Raw genomic sequence first — 25,397 nt, 5'->3', positions numbered from 1 at the left:
TCGTCTGAACGTTGCTTCATTAGGGCAAGTACGAAGAGTGAATGAGTATGATCTCCACGACAAAATTCAACATCGAGACGAATGAAGGGTGACTCGTCATCTTCGTTTGTAAAGGCTCAGCCCGTCTCTTCGGGCTTCAAGAGTCATGAGTTCTGGGTATGAGACATCGCTCAGTGCAATCGATCGTCGATTATCAAGGTGGGGATTGCAGAGCGCCGCGCATTCGCCACCGCGTTATGTTCACAGAGCCTATGTTATCATAAGTCTTAGGCGATGTCATGTCCCCAACGCTGCCCAAGTGGCTGGCAGAACGAGGCCATGTGAAGTCAGGCTGGATGTAGTGACAGACCAGTAGCTGCTCATAGGCAATTGAAGAGTCAGCGGTCCGTTACACGTGTCAATATCTCTCAATAATTAGAAAGGATAATGTGGCCAAGAAATATCTTGGAACACCTCTCTTTTTGAGGTACCGATCGACCAGACCCAAGGGAACAACATTACGAGCTGGATACATGCATCATGATCCCATAGTATGTCAGTGACAGCCACGAAGGCATTGTTACTCGAAAACTTTGTACTGAGATTGGTAGACTGGTAGTAGAAATGTTTGATCCCAATCCCCTAACCGTTCCTCGACTGTTGAACTCATGTCGATGGACAGAACTTGACAAGCTACACCCACTTTCAGATCGAGAAGCATTCGTCGTAATGTATGCTCCTCATGCCGATGCCTCTCTCCTAATGACCCATTGCCTCTTTCTACCGAAGTAAACATGTCCAGAGATCTCTTCGTTCCTTATTCGCATTGCAAGGGTCTCAAGGACCGGTACATTCAGCCATGCACGCCGCGTAATCCGTGAAAAGTCTTCTGAGGCATGGGACCAAGCATCCAGCCTATTCATATCGTCAGTCAACCGGCCGCTAATTCGTTAGCAAATTTAGGCAAGGTTTCTTACGTCCTAGAGAGCATAGAATATTAGCCGTTCGTCACTGAGACTCTGTGGATTTGGCAAGGGTGTTGTCTACTTACGTTGATGCCACCTCTCCATGGGCGGCGCTCCTCCTCGGGCACTGGGGTAGCGCTGACAGTGGCGAGGAGCAAGACGACGGTCGCCAGGCAACTCATTGATACGCGCATCTTGATAATTCTAGTGAATTTTCTTGTGGATCGAGACCGGTGTGGTGTGGTTGCGAATGTGGATGCGACAGATGCGGAAGCCTTTGCGTGGTGGTGTGGTTGAATGTGATATGTTTCGTCGTTGTGTGGTGGATGAAGATCTCCGATAACATTAATCCTGGGGAAAAGACCATTTATATGTGACTTTATGAGGGCATTGATTACCTTGATAGGTATGCTCAACAAAGTTCCTCGGAGTTTTGGTCCCAGATCTCGGTGCATAACCGCGCCCCATTTACCTTGTGTGGTTTGTGAGGACCTTCCACTGAGCAGCGGTAGGTATTTTGAGTTCCATTGGAATAAGTCAACACGTCGAGCCGTAAGTTCCTCATCTCTCAGGAGCAAAGTTTCGGGCCCTGAAATGAAGGATGTCACTTTAGGAGTTCACTCAGCAAGTATCCATGCGATCATATCTAATGGTCAGATCACGGTGACCTCTTCGCCTTGGGGTTTTGCTGAAAGGACACGGCACTTCCGTATGCCCGGAACTTTGATGAGGAAGGAGGCACTTACATCTTTTCATAGGTAGAATACCTTGAGTCCTTGACCGTCGAACCCTAACAGAGGTCTAGTATTGCCGATGACCTTCACTTTCGACTTATCGAAGGATTTCGAATTTCATCGTTCTCTTAAACACTGAGTATATCGTCCTATTAGTCAAGCATTCATATTGCAACGACAGCCAAATTTCACGTAACTGCCGCACAAAGCGCTCCGAAGCACCTCGCCGGAGACATTTCCAAGTCAGATCAGGGATGTTGTTGTGGGCGGTGGAACTGTTGCTAGATACTATTCTCCATTACCGAGGGAAAGCTCGGAAGAAATCCTTTGTCCAACGTTTTTTGAGCGCGTGTGCAGCTTCAATGGGTCTTCTTGTTCCGGACAAGACGCTCCGAAGACCGAGTCTTGCAATCGATACGGAGGACAGTGCTAGAGAGCTTTAGGGGAAACTTCTGTCCGTATTTTCCCGTTCATTTTCAATCCTTCGAGAGGCTCCTCCAAGGCTTACGCTCCAAATATAGCACTCCCAATATTGTGGTACATTGGGACCGTATGCAACCCCCCAGATCTTTCGTCGCTGACTCTTGACAAAATCCCTGGTCTGCGCACAGTAAAACTAGCCGAAAATGCCGTTTAATGCATATCCTTATCCAGCTGTTCAGAATGCTAGAGAGGCTATGGAGTGTGATCCAAGAATCCCATGGAGGTCAACACAGGCAACAGCTGTGTCCACCAGCTGTGAGAAATATTGGATTTTTCACCCTAGAAAGACCACAGGGAATTTAGGCCATGAATAAAATCCAGTTTTTGTATTGAAGTACATGTTCTACCAGTCATAGAGTGAACTTGATGCTGTTCTGAAACATGTGTTTGGTGCAGTAAAGAGAAATCACTGCTGGGTCATGCCGGGAGGGCAGGGACCAGTGTAGTGCTCACATTCAGCGACCCATTCACCCTTGCCGCCGTACTTTGCGTCACAATCCGCTTGGGTGATGGGGTTGTTCAGAATACACTATGACTACGTCAGTACCTGCACGAAGCATGCGTCACGTTGAAATATCTCACCGCTTGGACGTTGGTCTTCGAGTTCCAGCAGCGGGTGTGACCCAAGCCAGGTCCGCAGAACTTGAGGGCAACCTTGATGTTGGGTTGCTCTCTGTTGCGGCAGTTGCACATCCAAGCCGAAACAGCATTGGGGGCACTAACGATGGTGTCAGTCATCGAATTGTAATAGGTGAAGGGCGAGTGCGGCCTCACAGGAAAGCGAAGGCGAGAACAGCAGCAACCTTCATTTTGAATTAAGGCCTGAGGTTGAGATGATGCGAAAGTGGTATAGAGACACTTGGGTATTGATGTGAATGATGAGACGAATGGAAATGGTGAGAATGCTTGGCGATCTTTTACTCTTATTATACTCAAGTGCGCACCATCTTGATGTCTGCATTTCTTTCTTATCTTTGATTGTGTGTACTTCGCATTCGCATCACGGCTATTGAACAGCCGGGTTGGAATCAAATTTCCGCTTCATGGATCGCAATTTCTGATGGTAGGAAAATCGAACTATGGGAGCATGATGAACAGAACCTCTGTGTCTACGAGAACTTTTGTTATCATGTGCGCCTGGATTAATCTGTTTGATTTCCAACTAGAATGGGTTTGTTGGCAAGCACAGCTCAAACCATGGTGTCAGCACGTTTTGATAGAGTTCATATTTGGCAAGTGACTAAACCAAAGTGCAGACTACGAAAAGCATAAATTGTGTGGATACTGTCTCTCACCAACTGTCTAGTCGGTACTGACCGGATAAGATGATTGATTGCTTGAGGCAGCTGAGTAGCACAGATGCTATGAAAAGACCGAAGTCATCGCGATTGAAGGGCAATGAATGACATGGCCAAGTATCCCTAGTTTGAAGCTTGATAAATGGGTGGGTAAGTCAAACCCCCCACTTCCCGGCACCCCCCTGTTTCTGGCACCCACAAAAACGCGAAAATCCACCACAACGCAATGCCCACCCCCAACCTCCTTTTATCACAACATTTTCAATTCGAGTCCAAATGGGCTCATTTTTTGCACATACCTTCTTCTATATCTAATGCCTCAATATACCGAAGATCAGCTTCGTCAGGCTCTCGAGGACATCTCAAACGGCAAGAGTCAAAGAGAGCCTCATTGGATATGGGATACCACGATCAACCCTCCAACTACGTCTCCAAGGTGGTCAGACTAGGAAAGTGGCTTTGCTGACTGGCAGAGGCTGTCTCCTGACCAGGAGAGTAAGCTGGCACAATGGGTTCGCATTCAGGCTTCGCTGGGCCTCGCACCACGCGCACCAACAGGTGAAGGAATTCGCAGAGCGAGTTCTGGCTGCTGCTGGGGATACCAAACCATTAGGAAAAGGCTGGATCTATGCCTTCGTGAGAAGGAACCCTATCATTAAGGTTCAGAGAAGTCGTTCCATCGATTCTAGACGCGTTAATGGGGCATCTACTGAGGTCATTAGGAACTGGTTTAAGTTCCTTGCTATCCCTGAGATCAAGGACATCAAACCAGCCAACAGATATAATATGGATGAGACTGGCATCCTCGAGGGTCAGGGAGCTAATGGGTTAGTGCTGGGCATGGCTGAGACGACGTCTGTTCGCAAGAAACAACCTGGGTCGAGGGCATGGGTCTCTATCATTGAGTGTATCTCAGCCTTGGGTAGGGCACTTCGTCCTCTTATCATTTTCAAGGAAGACGGTCCAACAACAGTGGTTTCCATTACATCTGGTTCCATACGATGGGTGGGAGTTTACAGCAACAGATAATGGCTGGACTACAGACTTAACTGCCATTGAATGGTTAGAGAAGGTGTTTATCCCACAGACTATGCCCGAGGCTGAGGGCGAGGCTCGACTGTTGATTGTGGATGGGCATGGGGTCATACGACGACAGACTTCATGTGGAATTGCTATATTAACAATATCCATTTACTGTTCTTACCACCACACTCCTCTCATGTCCTCCAGCCACTTGACCAGTCTGTCTTCAGCCCTGTTAAGTCAGCCTATCGGAAGGAGCTCGGTTACTTGTCTCAATGGAACGACTCTACCATTATAGGTAAAGGAACTTCCTGGACTGTTACCAGAAGGCTCGACTTGCTGGTCTATCAGTCTCGAACATCAGAAGTGGTTGGAAGTGGACTGGTCTACACCCTGTAGCGATGGTTAAGCCCCTGATGAACCCTATGGTATTACCTGAGCCTTCTGCTAAGCCCACCACACCCAAACCAACCAGTCGGGGCAAAAAGCGATGCCATAATGGTCAACAAACTACCCCTGTTGAGCCATGGGATTCTGCTTCCTCTGCAGTGGTCTGGTCGACACCCAGGAAGCTGGCAGAGCTCAGCGGTCAACTGCACTTATACACCCAACTCGACAATGATACCAGCACTCAACGGCTGCTGTTCAGGAAGGTGAAAAAAGGCTTCACAGAGCAGGCCTGGCAACTGGCAGCTGCCCAGCAGCAGCTGGCTCACCTGAGGGCTCAAGTTACCAACGCTGCAGTTAGGAAGAGGAAGACTGTTCAGATCGATCCCAACACGAAGTTTGCGAACATCAGGGATATCCATCGGGCTCAAATCGAAGCGGGTGAAAAGGAGGTTATTACGGCTGAATCCAGCGACTCTGAATGCCCTAGTGAGGCTGGCAGTTGTATTGTAGTGGGTGTGGTTGAGGATCAATAGTTAATAGTAATGAGGAGGTTGGGTTGTGATCCCATCGTTTTTGTGGGTGCCAGAAACAGGGGGGTGCCAGGAAGTGGGGGGTTTGACTTAAAGCTAGATCATAATACGCAAGGGATCTTGACTTGGCTAGACGCGGCAAAGACCTTGGTGGGAAATTGCCAGACATGCCGGCTGCCGCCATATTAATCGATGTAGAGAACCCGGCCTCAAGGCAACAGTAGAAGACAATCGCATCTGTTATTGACTACTGTAGCTTTTGAGTGCTGCGATTGCATGGTATCGTAAAGGTGCTAGCGTAATATACGATTTAGCCAAAAGGGCTTCGTGTCCACACGAACTCTGAATACCCCAGAAGTGAGGCAAACGTCATGGGCACTTTTGTCTTCGCGAACTTCCGTTCTGGGTGCCTCGTACAGAAGCATATTAAGCAATAGAATGGAAGTAATGACAGCGATGACTTAGAGAAATTCAGCCGGGAGACCCGAGATTATCTTTGGCATTGCTAGGTCAGATCACTGAACCGGACACTTAACTTCCAGTAGTTAGCAGAGAACTTTCGTGGCCGACTTAAGGCACGGATTCGCACAATTGGGTGCCCTGTCTAGGAAACTTAAACATTGCGTGAGGTTAAACTAGTGCGGACCTTGTAGTCAGCAAGCAACCGCGTTCGTCGGTAAGTCCGCTCCGCAAACGCTAGAAATCATGGAGCAAATACAATATTGAACTCATACTTTGCTGACTCGTGCAACTTCAACTACTGCATAATACCCAATACCCACTAGGTCTCAAACATGATGCTTGCAACTTTTAATTGTGCCCGGACCGATCAAAAGCTTAGCAACTTTTACACTTTTGTAGGAAAGCTTGTGAAAGTTATTGCCTCAATGATGAGTCGGAAGGCAATACCCGAATTCAGTAATCGTTAGCTCTGGACGGAGCATTTGCAAAGATGCAGCTATTTTCAGGCACAGCGACTGCCATAACACTCTTCTATTGAAATATTGTATAAAAGGTATGCTTCAGCTCGCCACGAAATAGTATGTATTCAATAGCACAACATCACATTCACTTTCAAACATTATCTCATCAACTTCCACTCGCTTCATCTAGCTTAGATCTACAAGCTCACCATGCGTTTCGCCGCTGCTACCATCGCTCTCCTGCTGGCTGTTGCCTCAGCCACTCCTGTCCCTGACGTGAACGAGGCGAGCCTCGACAGGGAGCCTGAAAGTGAGCTTTACCTGCAAGAATCGATAATCAGATCTAATGAATGATGTAGGCAGGACCATCGTCGACCTCGGCTTCCTCCAGGCTCACGAGACTCGCGATGTCAACATCGCTGACGGTAAAAAAGCCTTGAGATTCCAGCACTTATACAAAGCTGACATCGAAAAGTTGTCGTAGCCAGAGCTTCTGATGATGTTGAAAACTCGCTCGAGCGTCGTGGTATGTCAGTCCGCTCGTGTTCAGCGAAGAAAAGGGCCATTAACACATCATAGTCTGGCCTCATGACCACCAGAGTGGCATCTTCAAGGCTGGTAATGGCTACTACAAGAGAATCGTCACCGGCCTCGTCATTAATGGAGTCAACGTCGCTGTGACCGCTTGGTTCAACGACATCCATACACTCTTCTTGCAGTTCGATGCCGCCTTCCCCAACGGTTAGTGCTCATCCACCCAAATGGATTCACAGTGAGCTGATACTACAAAGCCCCTAACTTCATCTTCGCCGGATTTGAGGATGTCTCTACCGGCGTGGAGCGCGCCCCCTGGAGAATTAGCTGGGATGAGATTTACAGCCTGGCCATCAAGCCCGGTGAAAGATTCCAGTTTGACAACTCCTTCGTCATGTGGTGGAAATAAATGATGACCCAGCTCTGATGAACCTCAAACATTGTGTCAGCGACTTCACTCACATTGGGGTTCATAGAAAAGCTCTACAGCAGCACGGTGTCTCGACAATTGCTATCTCTGTGTCTGTTCGGCGGGAAACTTATTCGGATCCGAACGCGGGGCTGGTCGCCAGTTAACGAAGGGGGCTTGTAGCCGGGGGTGGAAAAGAGCGCTTTGCCTGTCATTCATTATGTTCAATCATTATATCCGGCAATAAAATCTTTTTCGCTAGGAGGATTAGAACCTGAAGTGGTCATGAGGATTGCACGTGATACTGATCAAATTACCTGACACCTTTCCAAAGCCAAGAGGTATCGCAGGTTAGAGCGCCCAGCTCTCGGCGCCTACATAAAGGGGGTGGGCCCTACAATGGGTCGATGATGGGATGGACTTTAGGGAGCATCGGACGGAGATGACCCCTGGTTCAGGGATCGAACCTTGTCCAAACCACCAATTCACAGCGAACGATGACTACAGATCAGGGGTGATCAGTTCGCCAACAATATGATGGTCGAAAACTTTTAGAAAACTGATTTAGGATTGTTTCTTGATGAAGGACAACGGTAGGTTGGAAAAGTCATGGTCTGATGTTTCGTTGATCTGAATCATTAGGGAGAATCTCAAACGCGTCCAGTCACAAACATCGTAAGGTCTCGACCCATCCATAAGGGAACGCAAGTGTTCTCCAGCCCCATAAGACACCGTGAAACGCATGAATCTCGAGTCGGAGGATTGTGGCGCCACTGTCAACCAGACAATTGCGTTGGGCTTGGCCTTGCATAGAACTACGAAAAATATAACATGCCGTAATTTTGCTGTATAAATTTGGATTGCAGAGTTCAGAGCCTACATCAAAGAAAGAATTCCAGCTTACAACCAATAAATCTGACAATCGATTGTATTGCAAACGAAACAAAGAATGAGCAACAAAACAGGCTCCAGTGGGAGCATGGGCAACTCCAGTAATCCTCGCCCCGGACAATCTCCATTCCCGCCTTCCAATGCCCTGGTCCGCCAAACGCCACCAGGTTCGCAGCAGAGCCAACCATACACGAGCTCATACAGCAACAACTTTGATCGGAGCAGCGCCAGATATAGTACGGGCAGAACTGATGAGAGCTCGCGCTACAGTCAGGAGACCACAGAACCTCCGAAGCTTTCTCGATCACCCCCGTCACGCCGGGAACAAAAGAAGCCTGAACCAAATAAGAACTGGGAGGACAGCATCTACGGAATGTACGGTGATATTAAAACACCCAGGGAGCCGCCACTTCCTCCACCACCGAGGCAACAGCAGCAGCAGCAGCAGCAGCAGCAACGCCGCCGATATGAGCAGCCCGAAGATGATGAAGGAAATAATTCCTTTGATGAAGAGGTACCACGGCGACCTGAGCCGAGACCAGAGCCTCAAAGACCACGCAATAGCCGGCAGCGACAGAATTCCAGACCAGAGCAGAGGCGCCAAAATTCACGACAAGATCAGCAAAGAAACGAGCAAGATGATGACAGAGATGAAGACGGAGCGCGAAGGAGGGTGCATGTTAACATCGATATTGGTGGCGACGGAGGCCGCTCCTGGTCATGGACATCCGACTCACGTGGGCCAAACACGGTCAACTTTGACAATACTCCCTTTGTTGGCGGAGGCTTCCCCTTTGGTGGACGAAATAACAACGGCGGTAGGCTTCCCGTCAATATTCCCTTCGGCGGAGGACTTCCGATCAATCTTCCGTTCGGACTATGATGGCACGACTGGACATCAAACGAAGCGCATGTCTTGCGAGAAGACCGGGCTCTACACAGCTCCTTAGGAATATTTCTCAACCTTATGTAACTTATACTTGCATGTACCAACAGTCACTAGCCTTTACTACTTTGAGAACAATTTTCCCCAATCACCCAAGTGTTTCATATCAATCTTGGATTCTCGCAGCATATCCCAAATGACTGTGATAACGGTGTCAAGTACGAGAATGTCATGCTTGTCCTCCCAGAAAGCCACCCTCTGAGCTGCTCTCAAATTTGTGCAGAATATTGCTATTGCTTCTGGTCTCTGAGCCGCCACAGCGCTCACGAGACCGTCTAACGTAGTTTCGTCGACGCGGCCAAAAGATGAGTTCACCGTAAGGCCTAGATGCCGTTCTTTTTGGCAGCTCACTCCGACACGTGAATAGTTCCGAATGATGGCTTCCTGGACAGCATCTGTGTAAGGAGTGACCAAGCCAAGATCTTTGACGTCAAACTTCTGCAAGGCCTTGTTCAGCGCGAGAACAGAAGTCGTCGCGGGAATTCCTGTTGCCGCAGTGATAGCTGTACACAACCTCTCGTCGGCTTCAAACCCCAGCCAACCCGACGAGGTACCACTCCAACCGATCATGTCAACCTCGGCATCGGCCAAAAGCTGCGCGGCTGAGATCAAGTTATCGGTCTGAAATTGGTCAAGCCCATCGTCATCTAGGCTGATCTTCAGGACTCGAAAACGAGAAAAGTGAACTGTGACATCCGGAAGCCCGGAGATGATGGCTTGTGTGAGAGGTTCGAGGCTAGTATTGGAAGAGGGCGTGATGATTCCTAATCGAATCTTCCGCGCCATGTCCAGGGGAGTTTCGATGAAGACTTGAATTTGCCCGCGATTGGATTTGCTTTCGTTGCTTGATCGTAATCAAGAGTTCTACATGTGTGATTTTTCCCTGAATATTGACATCAACTTTCCGTCGCTGGTCCTAAGCACCGTTATCAATCACCGACGTACCCCGCACCATGTTGACCCATAACTTATCCGAGCCTTTCGGGACGGAGCATGGATCAGCCGGCTGTTGCCTTCCTGCCGTCCGTCTTGGTCGTACCTCAAATTATACCGCTAAGTCAAGGTGGATTTTCAAATCCAGTGCAAATTACCCTAGTGAACCAACTTGTGAAATTGCCTAGTATCTCTACTATGTACCTATCCTGATACCTGTTTCTCAATGCAAAGTTTGCGTAGCTGACAGCAGCTTCTTGAACTCGGAATCAGTCGCTAGCAAGGCATCGGGGGTATCCCACTCCACGACCTCTCCCTGTTTCAAGAGGAGTACCCGATCATACTTTTCGATGAATCTCAGACGGTGTATAACAGAGATTACAGTCTGCTCTGAGAACTCTTCCCCAATAATTCGCTGCATCTTATCTTCCGTGTCTTGGTCGACGCTGAACCGAGGTTAGTCGATGGATGGTCTATGAGTGTTGGGGAAAAGTCCATACCTGCTTGTAGCTTCATCCAAGATCAAGATTTGGCTCTTTTCAACAAGGGCGCGCGTCAATGCTAGAAGTTGTCTTTCCCCTACTGAGAACCCATCGGCATCTAGTTCACTGTCTAGACCACCTGCCATTCCGATCTTACCCAGGAGGCCAACTTTATCGAGTGCTGCTTTAATCGTGTCACTACTTTCGCGGGAGTGTGGATCCAAGTTGAAGCGGACGCTGCCCGGGATGAAGAATGGCTCCTGGGGTATGACGTTGATTCGTGAACGTACTTCCGCTCTCTCCAGACCTTCGAGATCGATGCCATCGATAGAAATCTTCCCGTCAGTAACTTCAATCATCTGAAGAAGTGAGAGAACAAATGAGGTCTTGCCGCTGCCTGATGGCCCGCAGACTGCAATCTTCTGACCGGATGATATTGAAAGTGACAAGCTTTTCAGAGTTGCGTCTCCGTCTTTGGTATATCTCGCAGTGACGTTCTCAAAGTCGATGTGACCTTGCATTGGCCACCTTTCAGGAGGGACACCGGAGCTTCCCAGCTCACGCTCCTCGGAAGGCGTTGTCTGTGCAAACTCTCTTATTCTGGCCACAGCACCGATGGAAGTTTCCAGAGCAGTCCAATTCTTGATTGTGGTCGCAAGAGAATTGTTGAACCCCAGGACCAAGACCATAGACACACCAATTGCTCCAGGAGAAAACTTATCGGTAATGGAAGTTGCCATGCTGACGATGATGAGAGCTAGAGCCCCGACAACGAGATCCAGAACGAGCGCGAGCCATTGTTGGATACAGGCCAGCATGTAGTGGGGTTTCTGTGACGTATTCAGGAGTTTTGTCGCCTGCTCCTCAAAGTTCTCCTGCCATTGGTAGGCGCGAATAGTGGCAACGCCCTTAAGTGTTTCAAGAAAGTGGGTGTAGATTGGGGCCTTGGCTTCGATGTCGAGGAGACGGACTTGGCGAGAAGTGCGGAGATAGTATCGTTGAACGAAGAAGAGCACACCCACTAGAAGAGGCACGGATGTCGCCAAGTACTTGCCCATGACACATAGTATGATGAGCTTCACGATGCAGGCGCAAGCATCTTTAAAAGAGTTAGCTCAGCAAAAGAGTAGCTAGAAAGGTGTTGAAGAGAGAAAACTTACTCGAGGCAAAGTTAATGGCGTTGGACGGAAGAGTCACATCAACCAGATTGAGATCCTGGCTGAATCTAGAGTACGAAGCGGTCAGACTTACGTTCAACTACAAAGTAAGACGTCGCTATAAGGCACACGTACCTGTTGGTGATTGAACCTGTATCAGTGGACTGGAAAAAGCTAAGAGGTGCTCTAAGATAGTGTCAACACATGCGACAGCAGAAAGGGGTCGGTTCTCGCGCTACCTCAAGCTTGTGTGCAGTAAATCGCCATGTAGGCTCATGGCTGTCGCGCTGATGATGCGTATGAAGAGGAGCCTGCCAAGAATGGTCAGCGGCACCGAACCTTAGAAATCAAGTTCTCTCAGGTCTTACCAGCATTCCACAGAAAGCCCAATGCACGCCATCGCGAAGAGAAGGGCGTAAACCCCAAGATACATGCCGAGGTTGTCATTTGGCCGTTTTTCGTTGGCTTCTACCCACCATTGAAACCAGATATCTGAGACGCACGTTAGAGCGATATGAGCAATTCGTATGATTCCCCAAGAACGTACTTGTAAACCCGCTGCAAAACGCCTCGGTGAAAGTGGCGAAGACGAACGCGCCAACTACCAGCCAACCAGCTCGCTCGAAGTAGTACTTGTAAACTGACCAAGAACCGTTTTGGCGCAGTCTATCTTCCTCGGCATCCAGGGTCCTTTGGATGTGTGTGGGTTTCAAAGCCTCCTCAGCTTGCTCCAAATCTTCACCGCTCTGAAGATTATCGTTATCTTCTGATCTCGATTTTGTGATAAAGTCAGGCGAGCTAGCAAGGACCTGTTGATATGGGCCCTGACTCAGGACTTCACCATCGGCAAGAACGATTAACTCATCTGCATGTCGAATTAGGGCACCTGTGTGTCGTTAGCTGAAAGCCTCCGAGTTGCTGTCAACTTCTCCCCGTGGGCAGTCTTACTGGTGTGAGTCGCAAGAATGACGGAGATATCGTTCCGGCGGAAGTGACCATCCTTGCTGAAGAGACGGCTTGAGATCTGGCTGACACTTTTGGAATCAAGGCCGCCGAAGATGTCATCGAGAACTATAACTCGGTGTCTGGAGTAGACCGCGCGAGCGAGTGCCTTGCGAGAACGTCAGACATGGCCATACTTGTGCCTTGCGAAAGGAAGGGGTTCCCAACTCACCACACGCTGTCGCTGTCCTCCGCTCAAGCCGACACCGTTACTGCCAATGTTGTACAACTCTCCTCCAGGCATATTCTTGACGTCATCAGTCAAGGAGCACAGCCACAAGACTTGGTCGAACCATTTCGGATCATGATCGAAGCCACCAGTGATGTTCCTTCTCACGGTGTCGTTCATCATCCACGGAGTCTGCGCGCAGTAGGCGATACCATGAGCCATGCACTCTCTGGTCCCGGCGCTATGTGATGTCTCTCCGAGGATACTCTCCATCAGGCAAGACTTTCCGCATCCAACAGGGCCTACTACCATAGTGATGCCTTTCTTTATCGTCAAGGATAGGTCTTTAAAGACTGTGTCTGAATCAGGCGACCAGGAGATCTTTGCATTGCAGAACGAGATTATCATTACTTCCGATGACTTTTGCGTTGAATGATCCGCGAGCTCGATGCTTGTCCTGTTCAAGGTGGTGACTGATGAGCGCGATGGAGGTGTTGGGTGTTCCCGCAGTGATCCTTCGTGCACTTTCAGACAAAATATTTCGATGCGCTTGAAGCAAGCCACCCCTTGTACAATGTTAGGCACGAATTGGCAGAATAGCAAAAGTGGTTCTGTCAAGAGGCCGATTAAAGACAGAGCAGTGAAGGCATTCGTTGTCGTCAGTGTTTGATCTTTGGTGATGACTGCGATTATACTGTAGATGACAAATGTCGCGAATGGCGCAAATTCGACAGGAAGATTTGCTGCGAAAAGGTTAGCTTTGAAATAGCAGCTCAATGATACAGAGGAACTTGCAAACAAGAATCTGAGAGAGTACTAATTTGCGAAACTTCTCAGAGGTCCTTAACTCGACACGTCGCAGCTCTGTGATAGTGGTTGACAACACGCCTGAGAGACCCAGCATTTTGATAGACTTCATATCTCCCAGCATTGAGGCTGTGACTGCTACTCGCTTCTGTAAACGTTCAATCCAGGCCGTTTGTGCCCTTCCAATGGTCTTAGAGACTGGGATGACGCCAAAAGCGCAGACTTGTGACAACTCCGTCAGCGTTGCGGAGCAGAGTTCAGTTCGTGGACAACCTACCAATAGAAATTACGACTGGCACTACAGATGCAGAGGCTATTTGACGTTGCAGGAGGAATATTGCGATGCCAACTTCCAGAACCGCAGCCCAAATCTGATGAAGGTTGTTGAACGTGAGTACGATGCGTTCGATATCTGTGCCCATCAAAGTAACCGCAGCACTATCTTTCAAGTCATCTGCTTTGAGAGAGATAGTTTGTCTGAATATCATGGACATCAGCCCGGCTCGAAGCATCGTCGTGAAGCGGAACTGGTGGCGGGAAAATGCAGCTCGGGAGACCGCTAGACCGAGGTACGTAAGAACATATGCCCCGACAAGTGCTTGCCCATATCTCTCAGACTGTGGCGTCTTGGGCGTCTGCATGTATTTCACTGTCGCCGTGATGAGGAATGGCTGGCAAAACGTGAACGCAGTGAGAAAGAGACGTGTTATGACGCCGGCGAAGAGAGTCCCGCGATATGCGTGAAAGCCGGAGCGGATCAAAGCATGATACTTCTGCCCTTTGCGCTTCGACCACGCTGCCTCGAGGCTTGCTCCTGCTCTATCTCCAGCTAAGTCTTTGTCAACCTCCGGCATATCCCGGATGTGAATGACCCGCGAGTAGCCGAGACGGAAGAAAGGCATAAGCCAGGTGAAGAAGCTGCGGCCCCAGAAGCCAGTTTCTTCCTCTTTTGTAAGAGCCCGGTACTCTGTTCGCAAGAATCGCTTCTTGCCGATGGACTCCAAGGGAACGACTAGGATGGTGAGAACGATGATGGCAGTCCAGAGACCTCTGGGCGCTCCGGCACTGGTGATGAGCCATAACGTTCTGAGACGCGGTAGTGAGAGTATGGCAGAGGCTGAGAAGTAGAGTATGAGCAAGTCGGATGGACGAGTGGAGCGTTGGTCTTCGAGGAACGAGTGAAAAGTGGCGGCGAAAACGGCGATGAAGTTGAGAATTCCCGCTGCCAGTGAGGTTGGCGTGCCGGGGGCTAAGGTCCTGATGTTAATTACGACAAAACTGAGATGAAGTACAGTCAAGATGCTCAAGAGAGCCTACATCAGTGTTAGTATCTTGAGATGGATGAAGTGAGTTCCTCGAGTCGAGACCCACCAATTTGCAGATGGCAAGTCTGTAAGTGGCTACTTTCACTGGTGTCCGTGCAATGGAAAATATTCGAAATGGAATGAGCAGGAGAAATACTGCCGAAGGGATAATGTGAAAGATGGCATCTTCGAAAAGAAGAGTAAAGTCAAAGTGGCGACAGTTGTAGTCGATCCGAGGGCCGAATTGACCATCGCTGCCCAAATGACAACTGGTGTTGGTCGCCATAGATTCGGGTTTTGTGGATATATTGCGATCAACTCAGTCCAACTTCCCGGACTTTCACAATGAATGCGGATCAGCCCAGTATTTCAAGCCTCGCAGCTGTGTAAGGGACTTTCGTCTTGTGACACCATGTACGCGAACAAACGTCTTACATCAGACCCTTCACTTTCCAAATGATAGCTGTGCTATGCTCAGTGAGGCAGGTCAATCCGGTTCACATAGCCGCTGATTGGACACCATCGAATCGGTATTGACCCGAATATGCATTGCTTATGTCGTCGCGTCCCGGACCCGAGAAGCGGGTCCCGCCATAATGAGTGCAAAAAATCGCCATCTTAGGAATGGACAAGAATGGCGGCGGAAATAAGAGTTAAGAAATTGGGGCCAAACAATGGGGACGCGAATTGAGGAGGGAACTGGGGGTGCCGATGTCGTGATTGATGGGCCCCTCTTTCCTCCGTCCCTCGGTTCTCCACTCGGAGGACCAGAATCCGGAACGTCCACCACGCCCTCAGGCAAGCACCCGTACCCGAAGGTACTTTCCCCGGATCGTCCACCACTGACCCGGACACCTACCGGCCCGAAACTGACGCACGCAAACATGCGCGTTCCTGATCTCATCAGCAACGACAACGCAGTCTCGCAACGCACACGCCAACGTCGCACGTCGTCCACGGTGATAGCTGCATCTGCAGCTTCTTCATCACAATCAGCATCACCAGAAGTGGAAAGTCTACCTCCACCGGTCTCAACCAGAGCCGGCCCACCAAACAAGAAACGACGTGTAACGCAAACAGCAACCCATCTCACGCGAAGAAAACGCGCAGCAACAGCGTGCCAGTTCTGCCGTCTTCGCAAGACGAAATGCGATAACGTCCATCCGGTGTGCGGGTTCTGTCGACATCACCATGCGACCTGCGTGTACGGCGACGAAGGGGAAGATGAAGAAGGAAGAGAGATGGCAGTTAGTGCTGGCCAGGCTCAAGATGAAGGCATCGCTAGTTCAGTCATCTTGGAAAGACTAGATGAGATCAAACACTTGCTGCAGAGAACAAGAAGCCTCTCGAAAGACCAGCCGGCGTCGGTGGAAGCTGACGTACCTCAGGCGGAAACCCATCAAACAGGCGGGACCAAGGTTCATCAGTTTGGGGAAAACAGTGAGCCTCATGGTTACTTCATGGAAGATCATGACCAGCATCGCGAAGAAGCTACCCGCACGCTGTACTCGGCCCTCCGCTGCGAGTCTATGCTCCGGTGGCCTATCTTCGAAGGCATCGTACCAGAGGACGACGCACGAATAGAATCATTCATTCTAGAATTCGGCACCGACATGATCGATAATGGTGTAGACCTGCCCAGCAATTCCTCAACGGTCAACGGATCAGGTATCCAAGAAGATGCTTTCGTCCCCCTTTGCCGGAAGTTTCTCACACATGTCCATCCCCGTAACCCGATTCTCGAGAGCAACGAACTTATAGCCTACGCCAAACAAACAACAGAATACGGCATCAAGTGGGATGCTCCATCCTGTCTTGTGGTAAGAGCCTCAATACCCCTTTAGCGTCCCTAGCAACTAATTACAACCAACAGCTTCTCGCCTGCGCCTTGGCAAGTCTAACAACTCCCTGGGTCCCACCGCGAGAAACCACTACCATGACCTCAATCGACGTTTCAGAGACCCCTCTCCCGCCAATACTTGAACCACAGGACTGCAGCATCGCAGAGGCGTACTACGTCGCAGCATCCAAACGCATCGGTCTTCTAGGTCCCTCCATCCTTGACATACAATGTCTGTTCCTGGCCTCCATGTACGAGAAGTGCCGCCTGCGGCCGCTACGAGCCTGCTTTTACATCCAGCAGGCCTCGACAAGACTGCAAGCTCACCTGCTCCGGCGAGGACGACGGCCGTGGAGGGGGCCCAGTGGACGGGAAGAGCCGACACAGCCCCTTGAGCAACGACTGTTTTGGTCTTGCTTCAAGGCTGAGAAGTGAGTAGCCTCCACCTCCTCTCTGTCTCCACACGGTGAAGGTATTTCCGCTGACCAAAGTAGCGAGATCCTCCCGACTTTGGGCCTCCGACCAAGCGGCCTAGAGGACTTCACCTACCCAGACTCCTTCCCTGCGCCTCCTTCGACACTCTCCACGGCAGCGGTATGCACCATCGGCGTCAACGAGGCACCCGCGAATCCCTCGGACTACGCCTGGTCCCCATTCTCAGACTCCCAACAACGCCTGGAAGAAGAACGCAGTTGGCTTTACTACCTCGCCGAGATCTCCCTCCGGCGAACGATCAAAAACACCATGTCTGTGTTATACCGAAAAGGCGAAGCCTACTGGCTGAGGAACGAGGATTTATTAATCCGACAATACGATGAGTTTGAAAAGGAAATTTCGCAATTGTTAGTTACTTCTGCCCCGCCTTCCCATGTTATCCGGACGGAGTCCTTCCCTGTACCCCCAAATCGAGTCCTCCACTTGATTTCCCCAGTCTTGGCGGATTTCGAAGCACCGCGAATAAATCTCCGAGGAATTCAGCACAGCAACCACCCCAGCCGAATGCCGAACTTACACGTCTCCCAGACACTTCCATCTTCCGCCCCTGATCCAATTTACCGAACACGACTACCCAGAAAACGAACTCGCATTCTATCTCCAAGGTCGCTTCCAAGGATGGCGCGAATCAACCCTCCGCCCGCTCCTCTACTGTGCTCTCCACGGAACCTGGGGCCGTGGCCAACACGACCAGAGCCAGCGGCACCCGACGAACCCGCGCGTAATCCACCTCGCTCAAAAAGCCGTCGACACCTGCGCCGCCATGATCGTCAAAACGGCGCACCACCACCGTCACGGCGGAAGCTGGTTCGTCGCCCGCCGCGCATTCTCCTGCGCCGTCATGGTCCTCGCGGTCGTCGCGGCAGGGACCCATCCTGTGGAGCCGCCCTCTAACTGGGACTCTCTCGTGCGGCTTGCGCTGAGAGTTCTCGGTCGATGGGGCAGAGAGGCGCGTGATCTCGAGCGCATGCGGGAGACGCTCCAGCGGCTCTTCCACAGAGTGCAGCAAAAGGTGGGCTCCGGGGTGGCGGTTTGAGGCACCTTGGGCGCCGCGTGGCGCTCGAGTTTAACTCAGATATAGGTACATGGAAGGCTTCTTCTTTCTGCATGAAGGGCACCGGGCGTTCGAATCACATGTCTATCGATCAAGTCCTTGCGAGAAATGGCGGCGGTATCATATAGTCCCGGAAAACTGGTCGTCCGCACACTTTGGGTACGTTTAGAAAGTGATAGGAAATTGATTCGGGCAACATGATGCCGCACAATAAGTAGGGGCTGGCGAAAACGCGTTGAAGAAGTAATTCTGGGCTGGCCAAACCACTCTCCACAGGGTTAACTATGACACGCATCCCTCGGGGTAGACCTTGAATCAAGGGCACGCTCAATGACGGCCAATTGAGGATCATCCATCTCCTAATTACTCGACATACGTCCTGAGGGAAGCTCTCTCTTTCCGCCCTCGGAAAGGAATCAAGTACGAAGACTCTCTGAGGCCTGAAAAGTACTCACCACTACCACTGCAAGCTTGCTTAGACAGTGCGGCGTGAATACGAGTTAGGCATACCAGTGACAGACCTGAACTCGCCTGTGAGGAGGCTGAGAAGAGCACCCGAACCAAAGAAAACCAGTGAACCCGGTTGGGAAATCTCCAGAGCAATCGAAATCTTAGTATTGATGGTGACTAGAGCCAGCCATTCCACCTTCTCATGTAACAGACACATGAGGCGTTCCCACGCGGAAGGTTGGTGACCACCCTGGACGTTTACCTTCCAGCACCCACAACGAAGCACGCATGCGCCTGCACCCAAAGACACTTTCCAATCCATTTCAGTTATAAACATCCAAAGAGTCATATGACATCACCCGCACAATCTCGTCATGGTGTCCACGAACCTCGAAAAGTGTCCTGGTACCCGTAAGTGTACACAGCAGCTTGCAATTCGGGAGCCCCGTCCCTGCAGAATGCAGCCAAGAGATCCGTGACCCGCTCAACTTGTCCCAGTCCAGGTAAGACCATGATTTGCCGAAGCCTCAACCCGCCGGAGTGCCACACTAGTGGTGCCAGAAAAGGTACCCAGAAGGGTGCATGAATAATGAATGCACTCTCATTACTCTGCAAGGATGCTGCTACTCACCGTATTAAACCCAGGCCGCCAAGCAATCACTTAGAAAACAAATGTAGAGAGTATCGTGTTCAACTTTTTTAGTTGTATTAACAGTTATCTTTGAGCGGTAGTGTAAGCTAGTCACAATCGTGACGACTATGTTATCCCCCACACGCCATGCATTCCACATCAACATTTCGCATTACAAGTTGTTAAGATGCGTCCAAATGGGACCCAACTTCAGAGGTGCCTCCCAGGTTATTCACCCGGTAAGACGGGTAGTATACTAGGGGTATAGATAAAAGTGAAAATGGACATTAGATAGACGCGCACTTAGACGTTGGAAGTGCGACGCTCAATGTTGTCGACGTGGACCTTGTCGAGGACGCCGTTGCGGGCGACCTGGGAGGCGAAGGTCTCATGGGGCTTCCACTTGGCGGAAGTGCGAGGAGTGGTCTCCTCCATCATCTTGTCAACCTGCTCCAGGGACAGGCCCTTGGTTTCGGGAACCAAGAAGTAGGTGTAGACCAGGGCGCAGGTGCAGAGACCACCCCAGACGAAGAAGACGGATGACTTGAGGTTGCCACGCTTCTCACCGACCATGTAGGGGGTGATGACGGCAATGATGGTGTTCCAGAGCCAGTTGGAGGCAGTGGACAGAGCAACACCGCGGGAGCGGATGGGCAGAGGGAAGACCTCACCAATGAGAATCCAGGCACCGGGTCCCCAGGTAGAGGCGAACCAGAAGATGAAGATGGCGATGAAGGCAATCTGGGCGTTGACGGCGGGAATGTTGTTGGCGATGCTCTTGGTGGCATCGTTGGGGTCCGGGTGGGTGTGGTTGAAACCGACAGTGACACCAATGATGGCAACGAGGAACTGGCAGATGGTCATACCAGCAGCACCCCAGAGAAGGATGGTGCGGCGACCGAAGCGCTCAACAGTCCAGAAGGACAAGGGAGTGGAGCAGACGTTGACGAGGGTGAAGACCAGGGAGATCAAGAAGGTGTTGCTGATGGCACCGGTGGACTGGAGGAAAGGAGTCGAGTAGTAGAAGATGAAGTTGACACCGGTCCACTGCTGCATCATCTGGAGGGAAGTACCGAGAATGGTCTTGCGCAGGTTGGAGTTGGCCTTGAAGAGGGAACCGCTGAAGCAGTTGGCCCATGAGCCGAACCAGGTGGCAGAGGGGATGAGCTGGCGCTCGTACTCCTCGTTGGCGACGATCTCAGCAAGCTCGACCTGGATGTACTCAGAGTTCTCGGGCTGGCCACGAAGCTTGGAAAGGGAGGCGGCGGCATCGGCGAGTCTGCCCTTCTTGACAAAGTATCTGGGGGAGTCAGGGAACAGCATGAGTCCACCACCAAGGATCAGAGCCCAGGGGAACTGAATGGCGATGGGGATGCGGTAGGCGCCAGTGTCGGTGCGGTCCTTGGTGCCGTAGACGACGCAAGCAGCCAGGAGAAGACCAATGGTGATGCAGAATTGGTATCCGGCGACGAGAGCGCCACGAACCTTCTTGGGAGACTATGAAGTTGTGTTAGTGGAATACTCTGGGAATAATTCGTCAGGGCGCGAGTGTGAAAAGCTTACAATCTCAGACATGTACAGAATGACAACGGCGGACTCGAAACCCACACCGATACCGGCAATGAGACGACCGGTAACGATGGGAGCGAGAGGGGAGGAACCGACACCAGTGATCATCTGAATGACGACACCGATCATGTAGATGAAGCAGCCGAGAATGACAGTCCACTTGCGTCCCATCCAGTCGGCAACGTCACCGGCAATGAGAGCACCAAAGAAAGTACCGCAGGAAAGAATAGAGACGATGAGGGAGGTGTCAGACTCGCCAATGGCGGTGGCACCCTTGCCCTCAACGGCCTCGATGAAGTTGATGGAACCCAGGACACCGTTGATGTAACCGGAGTCGTATCCGAAGAAGATACCTCCAAAGGAGGCAAAGGCGCAGATCAGGTAGGCCTTCCATGTGACGGGAGCCTCAATCTGGTCGACATTGTCGGTGACGGCGAGGCCCTGGACGGGCTCGCGCGTAACGCCGGTTTCTTTCTCCATTGGAGGTTGTTGCTGTTGTTGTTCGCCTCGGGAGCTTGGCGATGATCCGAGCTGATTGTATGGGAAAGGGACGAGAGGAAGCTTGTCGGAAGAGTTGTTGGCGAGGAAGCTCGTGAGGAAGGGAGGGGAGTAAGTGAGAAAGTGAGGGCGAGACGAGGACCTTTTATCAGTCTTGGTGTCACGTCCAGGAAGGTGCAAAGGTAAAGGTAATGCTACGCAACTGCGTCCGTGTCAGTCCGCCTGTCTGGCATGGGGGTGTGTGTGGTAGTACCGACTGATGGACTGGGGACTGAGAACTGGGGGGGAATTGGAGATAGCTTACTAGGGGAGGGGGGTGTGACACCAAGACTTGGGTCCGGAATGGGGAATGAGAATGAGACGACAGGCCAGGCGGATGCGTATGGGTCAGTCAGAGTCAAACAGAGCAGAGCAGGCTGCCGTGTTGTCGATGAAGACCTTACACTACTACGCCTATGCCTATCCCTATGCCGTACGGACGTGGTGAAGACGAGTGTTGGAAGTGTGAGTGTGTGTGTGTGTGGTGCTTCATCTCCCCATTCCGAGGGTCTGCAGGTCACAGTTCATCGAGAACGAGCTCCCATTGGGTTAGCCCCGTTGGTTAGCCGTCCCCATATTGAAGCTCCTGCTAGCTCATGCTTAATAGGGCCGATAACTTTTGGGCAGGCGTGGAGGCCGAGGGGGAAGGGGAGGGGTGGAAGACTAAGAAGAAGGTACGGCGTACGAGGGGGGGTGGGAAGGGGACTCCCGACGAGTTGGGAAGGGGCCGCGGGGCGGGCAGGCCACGGGGAAGGAGGGAAGGACGACGGGGGTGGCAGCCAAACAGTCATGAGAAAGAGAGAAAGAGAGAGAGAGAGACCAAGAGAGGTACAAGGCACCAAGGGTACATGGAAGGAACTGCTCCCCGTCCAGGTTAGCGGGCGATGTGGGAGGTACCTCCCGTCTCCCACAATAGTCCTTGGGCAGGAAGGTACTTGAATTCCTTCCTTCCATTCCTTGGTTCGGTTCTTTACTCACCTGACGATAGCTACCTCAAGGTGCCATTCAGCATTGCGGTCGTACTTGCTCTTCAGGTACGAGGATGAATATGGAGAGCTCAAGGTGCATGCCACCCTAATTTGTGGTCTGTTTGTTTGCGCATTCAATTCTTGTCAATGTTGGAGCGAGCATTTGGGGAAACAAGGACGCCGTGGTTGAAGAGGCACTTCCCCAATTGCCATTGACTTTTTAGGACTTCCGTCCACTGGAGGGGAGCGAGCACCTGCCACGGCAGCCGACGAGTGATATTAAGATAGGTATGCTAGACGGGCCGGAAGGAACAAGCGACTCCTTAGCAAAAGAAGACTGCAAATGTAAGGTACTGAATGCTCCTGTAGCACATACAAAAGGTACATGAACGGAAATGAATTGGAAATCGAGCAGAAGCAGCGTCCACTTGGTAAGAATTCAATGACTCCAAGTGGACCAAAACCATCAGATCATCAATTCCAGGCGGATCTGGACTGAACACGGCCTCACTAGCCATGACCGCAGCAGAGGGGGAAAGAGTAGTTTAGCGGCCGATGCCCACTACCTTGGTGGACAGATTGACTCGTCAGTGGCGCGCGATGACCGGCAGTCCACTACAAGCGCTAAAACATTTGGAAAACTGAGAGCCGGAGGGGATGACAAGTCAAAGGGGGGAAATCATTTCATAGATTGTTAGCACACACGATTATTGGAATTGGACGTGAAAATTAGCCACTGGGGAACAATAACTGGGGGAGACCACACTGGCCCGGGGACTCCAGTCTTCAGCTGTCTGGCCCCCTGGGGACCCCCCTTTCGTGCCCAACATGGAGAGCGCAGCCACCGGGTCACGGGGTTTCTTTCCCAAGCACCAAGGCCCCCCCGAAATGCCCCTAGCAGAAAAGAGACCAAGAGGAAGAAAAAAAAAAGCTGGGGAAATGGATTTCGCCGTTGTCTCGCCGTCGCGTGGCGTTTTGCGGGGCGGGGCCCTGGAGACTTGGTCATCCTTTTTTTACTGATGAATCGACGCTAGGCTCGATCCAGACCCTTGACCGCTCCCGGCTCTGCTGTTCGCCCATGTTCTGGCAGTTCAGGTCTTTTGCGCTGCGCCGGAGAAGAGCGTGGGCACGGGACACGACACGATTTTTCTCTGTTCGTGTTCCATCCGTTTACTGCTATTTTCACCCGGTGTTCGGCTCGTGTTGGAACAGGTCGATGAAAATTCGAGGAAAAAAGCACTGGGGCTCTGCTGATCTGGGTCCGGTCTCGACCCTTCGGCTCGGGCTGTCGGGTCTGACAAAGAATCTGTCAACTGGAGATCAAGCAAACAGACCAGACGAACGGGTGGTCTCGGCCGCTGTTTGTTGGTGGGCAGTTCTGAACTTGTGGTAGGCTGCAGCAAGAGATTCCAAGTCGCGACCCGGCGCGTCTGTCTTTGGTTGCAATCTCATGAGTGTGCAAGATGTCTAATTGAATACCTACCTTACACCCTGCACACCGAAAACGATGCGCTGGAATCCCCAAAGTCTAAACGCGGAAAGTGTCACCTCGTCGGACCGGTCGTTTCGAGGTCATTTGACGATCCTGACGAGAGTAGTTCGATACGCTTTCATCGCTTGCATCGCAACAAGCGCCGAATAGACGAATCGCCCGCACGCAACCCTGGCTTGGAGAGGTCTTGGAGTCTGGAAATGCGTGACACTTTGCCTCCCCCATGGGCCATGGCCGGCGCAGGACTGCGGCGGGGGAGGGGGCCAGCTGTGCGCCAAGTCTGAACGTGCCGAGCTTGGCCCCGAGCTCATGCAGCGATAATCTGCATACCAAGACGCGCGCCTCTCTCTCTCCAGACTCCAGAGTTTCCAGAGTTGAGGACGCACATGGCTCCATGGACGCCCAAGAATGTCATCGACTCGACACTACTCATCTACGCCGCAGGGAGGGGAACGCGGAAGGGAAGGAAAGCGGCGACGGCGAACATGGGCCAGGCATGCAGTAGGTACTGTAGGTAGTCCTAGGCTCCTAGCAGACAACGGCAGACTTGATGAAATGCGCCCGTTTCTGGCCAAGCGCCCGGTGGCCGTGGTCCAGTGATGACATGCCTTCTCCTTTTCTTGCCTAGTGGTCCTGGCCAAGTCATCGTCACCGTTTGACATGGCTTTGGTATGAGTGTTTGACTGTATGTGGACTAATTTGGAGGTGCAGTTACCTGCTTACGTTTGATGACCTCCTGAATCTCACGATCGCTTCATGCAATTTCAGAATTTTCACCAACAAACGGCCTACAGAACAAGAGTGTCAGAGTTTTCTCCCCCTAAAACTCCCGATTATCTTCATTCGGGTTACTTTCACCCGCGTTTGGTGGGGTCCCCGAGGGGTATTCTTTATCCGACATGAACCTGTCCCGTGGGCCCAACGATTAAAAGTAAGGAATTCCCATAATTCCATAATTCCATTGAAAAAAGGTGCCCCCGTGGAGAAGCAGACTGGAGACTTTTGGCATAGGGACTTGGGGAAAGCGCCATAGAAGCGCCGAAGAGGCAGGCAACAAGCGTCCAGCGCCGTCCCAATGGAAGGTCAGGTCCAATCTTGAAGGTACTTTAGGTAGTTCTTGCCAGTTGGTGCCAGACTGTCACTCCACAGCAATCTTTAAGATACGTACCGGCAAAGTACCGAAGTATCTTCCCCGGCCACTTTTGTGTGGCGCTCATTGGCTTCGCCGCCTCCCTTCTTTCCCTGAGTCCTGACACCTGGGGGAAGATGTGGCCCTTCCTTTTGAGTCTTGGTCTGGTGAGCCACCGGTTCCTCCCTCCGATTCGCCCAGATGTCAATCCCCAAACATGACACACCCAGAACCCCCCGGTCCCTGTTGCCCCGTCATCCTTCCGAGAAGGAA

General features: G+C 51.3%; 8 protein-coding genes across 8 annotated transcripts; 4 read left to right on the top strand and 4 right to left on the bottom strand.

The window, feature by feature from the left end:
• Nucleotides 1-2,567: 2,567 nt before the first annotated feature.
• HER10_EVM0007618 (uncharacterized protein) lies at nucleotides 2,568-2,970 on the bottom strand (the record flags this gene model as incomplete). The annotated part of the gene is made up of 3 exons (XM_035477170.1): nucleotides 2,568-2,690; nucleotides 2,744-2,879; nucleotides 2,936-2,970. 3 exons carry the CDS (start codon nucleotides 2,968-2,970, stop codon nucleotides 2,568-2,570), a joined length of 294 nt encoding a protein of 97 aa, XP_035332900.1.
• Nucleotides 2,971-4,883: 1,913 nt separating this feature from the next.
• On the top strand, nucleotides 4,884-5,405 carry HER10_EVM0012129 (transposase; the record flags this gene model as incomplete). Its single annotated transcript, XM_035481530.1, has 1 exon — nucleotides 4,884-5,405. The coding sequence occupies one exon, from the start codon at nucleotides 4,884-4,886 to the stop codon at nucleotides 5,403-5,405; it is 522 nt and encodes a 173-aa protein (XP_035333468.1).
• A 1,130-nt stretch (nucleotides 5,406-6,535) lies between these two features.
• HER10_EVM0010577 (uncharacterized protein) lies at nucleotides 6,536-7,268 on the top strand (the record flags this gene model as incomplete). Its single annotated transcript, XM_035480033.1, has 4 exons — nucleotides 6,536-6,635; nucleotides 6,685-6,750; nucleotides 6,905-7,066; nucleotides 7,117-7,268. The coding sequence occupies 4 exons, from the start codon at nucleotides 6,536-6,538 to the stop codon at nucleotides 7,266-7,268; spliced, it is 480 nt and encodes a 159-aa protein (XP_035333267.1).
• An 875-nt stretch (nucleotides 7,269-8,143) lies between these two features.
• On the top strand, nucleotides 8,144-9,042 carry HER10_EVM0012278 (uncharacterized protein; the record flags this gene model as incomplete). Its single annotated transcript, XM_035481676.1, has 1 exon — nucleotides 8,144-9,042. Exon 1 carries the CDS (start codon nucleotides 8,218-8,220, stop codon nucleotides 9,040-9,042), a length of 825 nt encoding a protein of 274 aa, XP_035333488.1. The 5' UTR covers nucleotides 8,144-8,217.
• Nucleotides 9,043-9,168: 126 nt separating this feature from the next.
• Nucleotides 9,169-9,891, bottom strand: HER10_EVM0001437 (ABC transporter; the record flags this gene model as incomplete). Its single annotated transcript, XM_035471184.1, has 2 exons — nucleotides 9,169-9,428; nucleotides 9,465-9,891. The coding sequence occupies 2 exons, from the start codon at nucleotides 9,889-9,891 to the stop codon at nucleotides 9,169-9,171; spliced, it is 687 nt and encodes a 228-aa protein (XP_035332156.1).
• Nucleotides 9,892-10,261: 370 nt separating this feature from the next.
• Nucleotides 10,262-15,946, bottom strand: HER10_EVM0010822 (ABC transporter; the record flags this gene model as incomplete). The annotated part of the gene is made up of 13 exons (XM_035480270.1): nucleotides 10,262-10,484; nucleotides 10,539-10,992; nucleotides 11,035-11,619; nucleotides 11,681-11,745; nucleotides 11,813-11,863; nucleotides 11,917-11,988; nucleotides 12,046-12,169; nucleotides 12,225-12,563; nucleotides 12,626-12,788; nucleotides 12,852-13,591; nucleotides 13,644-13,877; nucleotides 13,933-14,968; nucleotides 15,902-15,946. 13 exons carry the CDS (start codon nucleotides 15,944-15,946, stop codon nucleotides 10,262-10,264), a joined length of 4,131 nt encoding a protein of 1,376 aa, XP_035333295.1.
• Nucleotides 15,947-17,543: 1,597 nt separating this feature from the next.
• Nucleotides 17,544-18,330, top strand: HER10_EVM0005315 (uncharacterized protein; the record flags this gene model as incomplete). Its single annotated transcript, XM_035474936.1, has 2 exons — nucleotides 17,544-17,641; nucleotides 17,823-18,330. The coding sequence occupies 2 exons, from the start codon at nucleotides 17,544-17,546 to the stop codon at nucleotides 18,328-18,330; spliced, it is 606 nt and encodes a 201-aa protein (XP_035332606.1).
• Nucleotides 18,331-19,482: 1,152 nt separating this feature from the next.
• On the bottom strand, nucleotides 19,483-21,964 carry HER10_EVM0001636 (uncharacterized protein). Its single transcript, XM_035471379.1, has 2 exons — nucleotides 20,993-21,964; nucleotides 19,483-20,926 (listed from the first exon to the last, which is right to left on the bottom strand). The coding sequence occupies exons 1-2, from the start codon at nucleotides 21,476-21,478 to the stop codon at nucleotides 19,733-19,735; spliced, it is 1,680 nt and encodes a 559-aa protein (XP_035332189.1). The 5' UTR covers nucleotides 21,479-21,964; the 3' UTR covers nucleotides 19,483-19,732.
• Between the last annotated feature and the right edge of the window lie 3,433 nt (nucleotides 21,965-25,397).

This window comes from Colletotrichum scovillei (genome assembly GCF_011075155.1).
Source record: "Colletotrichum scovillei strain TJNH1 chromosome Unknown Contig00006, whole genome shotgun sequence".
Lineage (NCBI taxonomy): Eukaryota > Fungi > Ascomycota > Sordariomycetes > Glomerellales > Glomerellaceae > Colletotrichum > Colletotrichum scovillei.
Note: the sequence above shows the minus strand (reverse complement) of the source record. Positions and strands in the feature narration are given on the sequence as shown.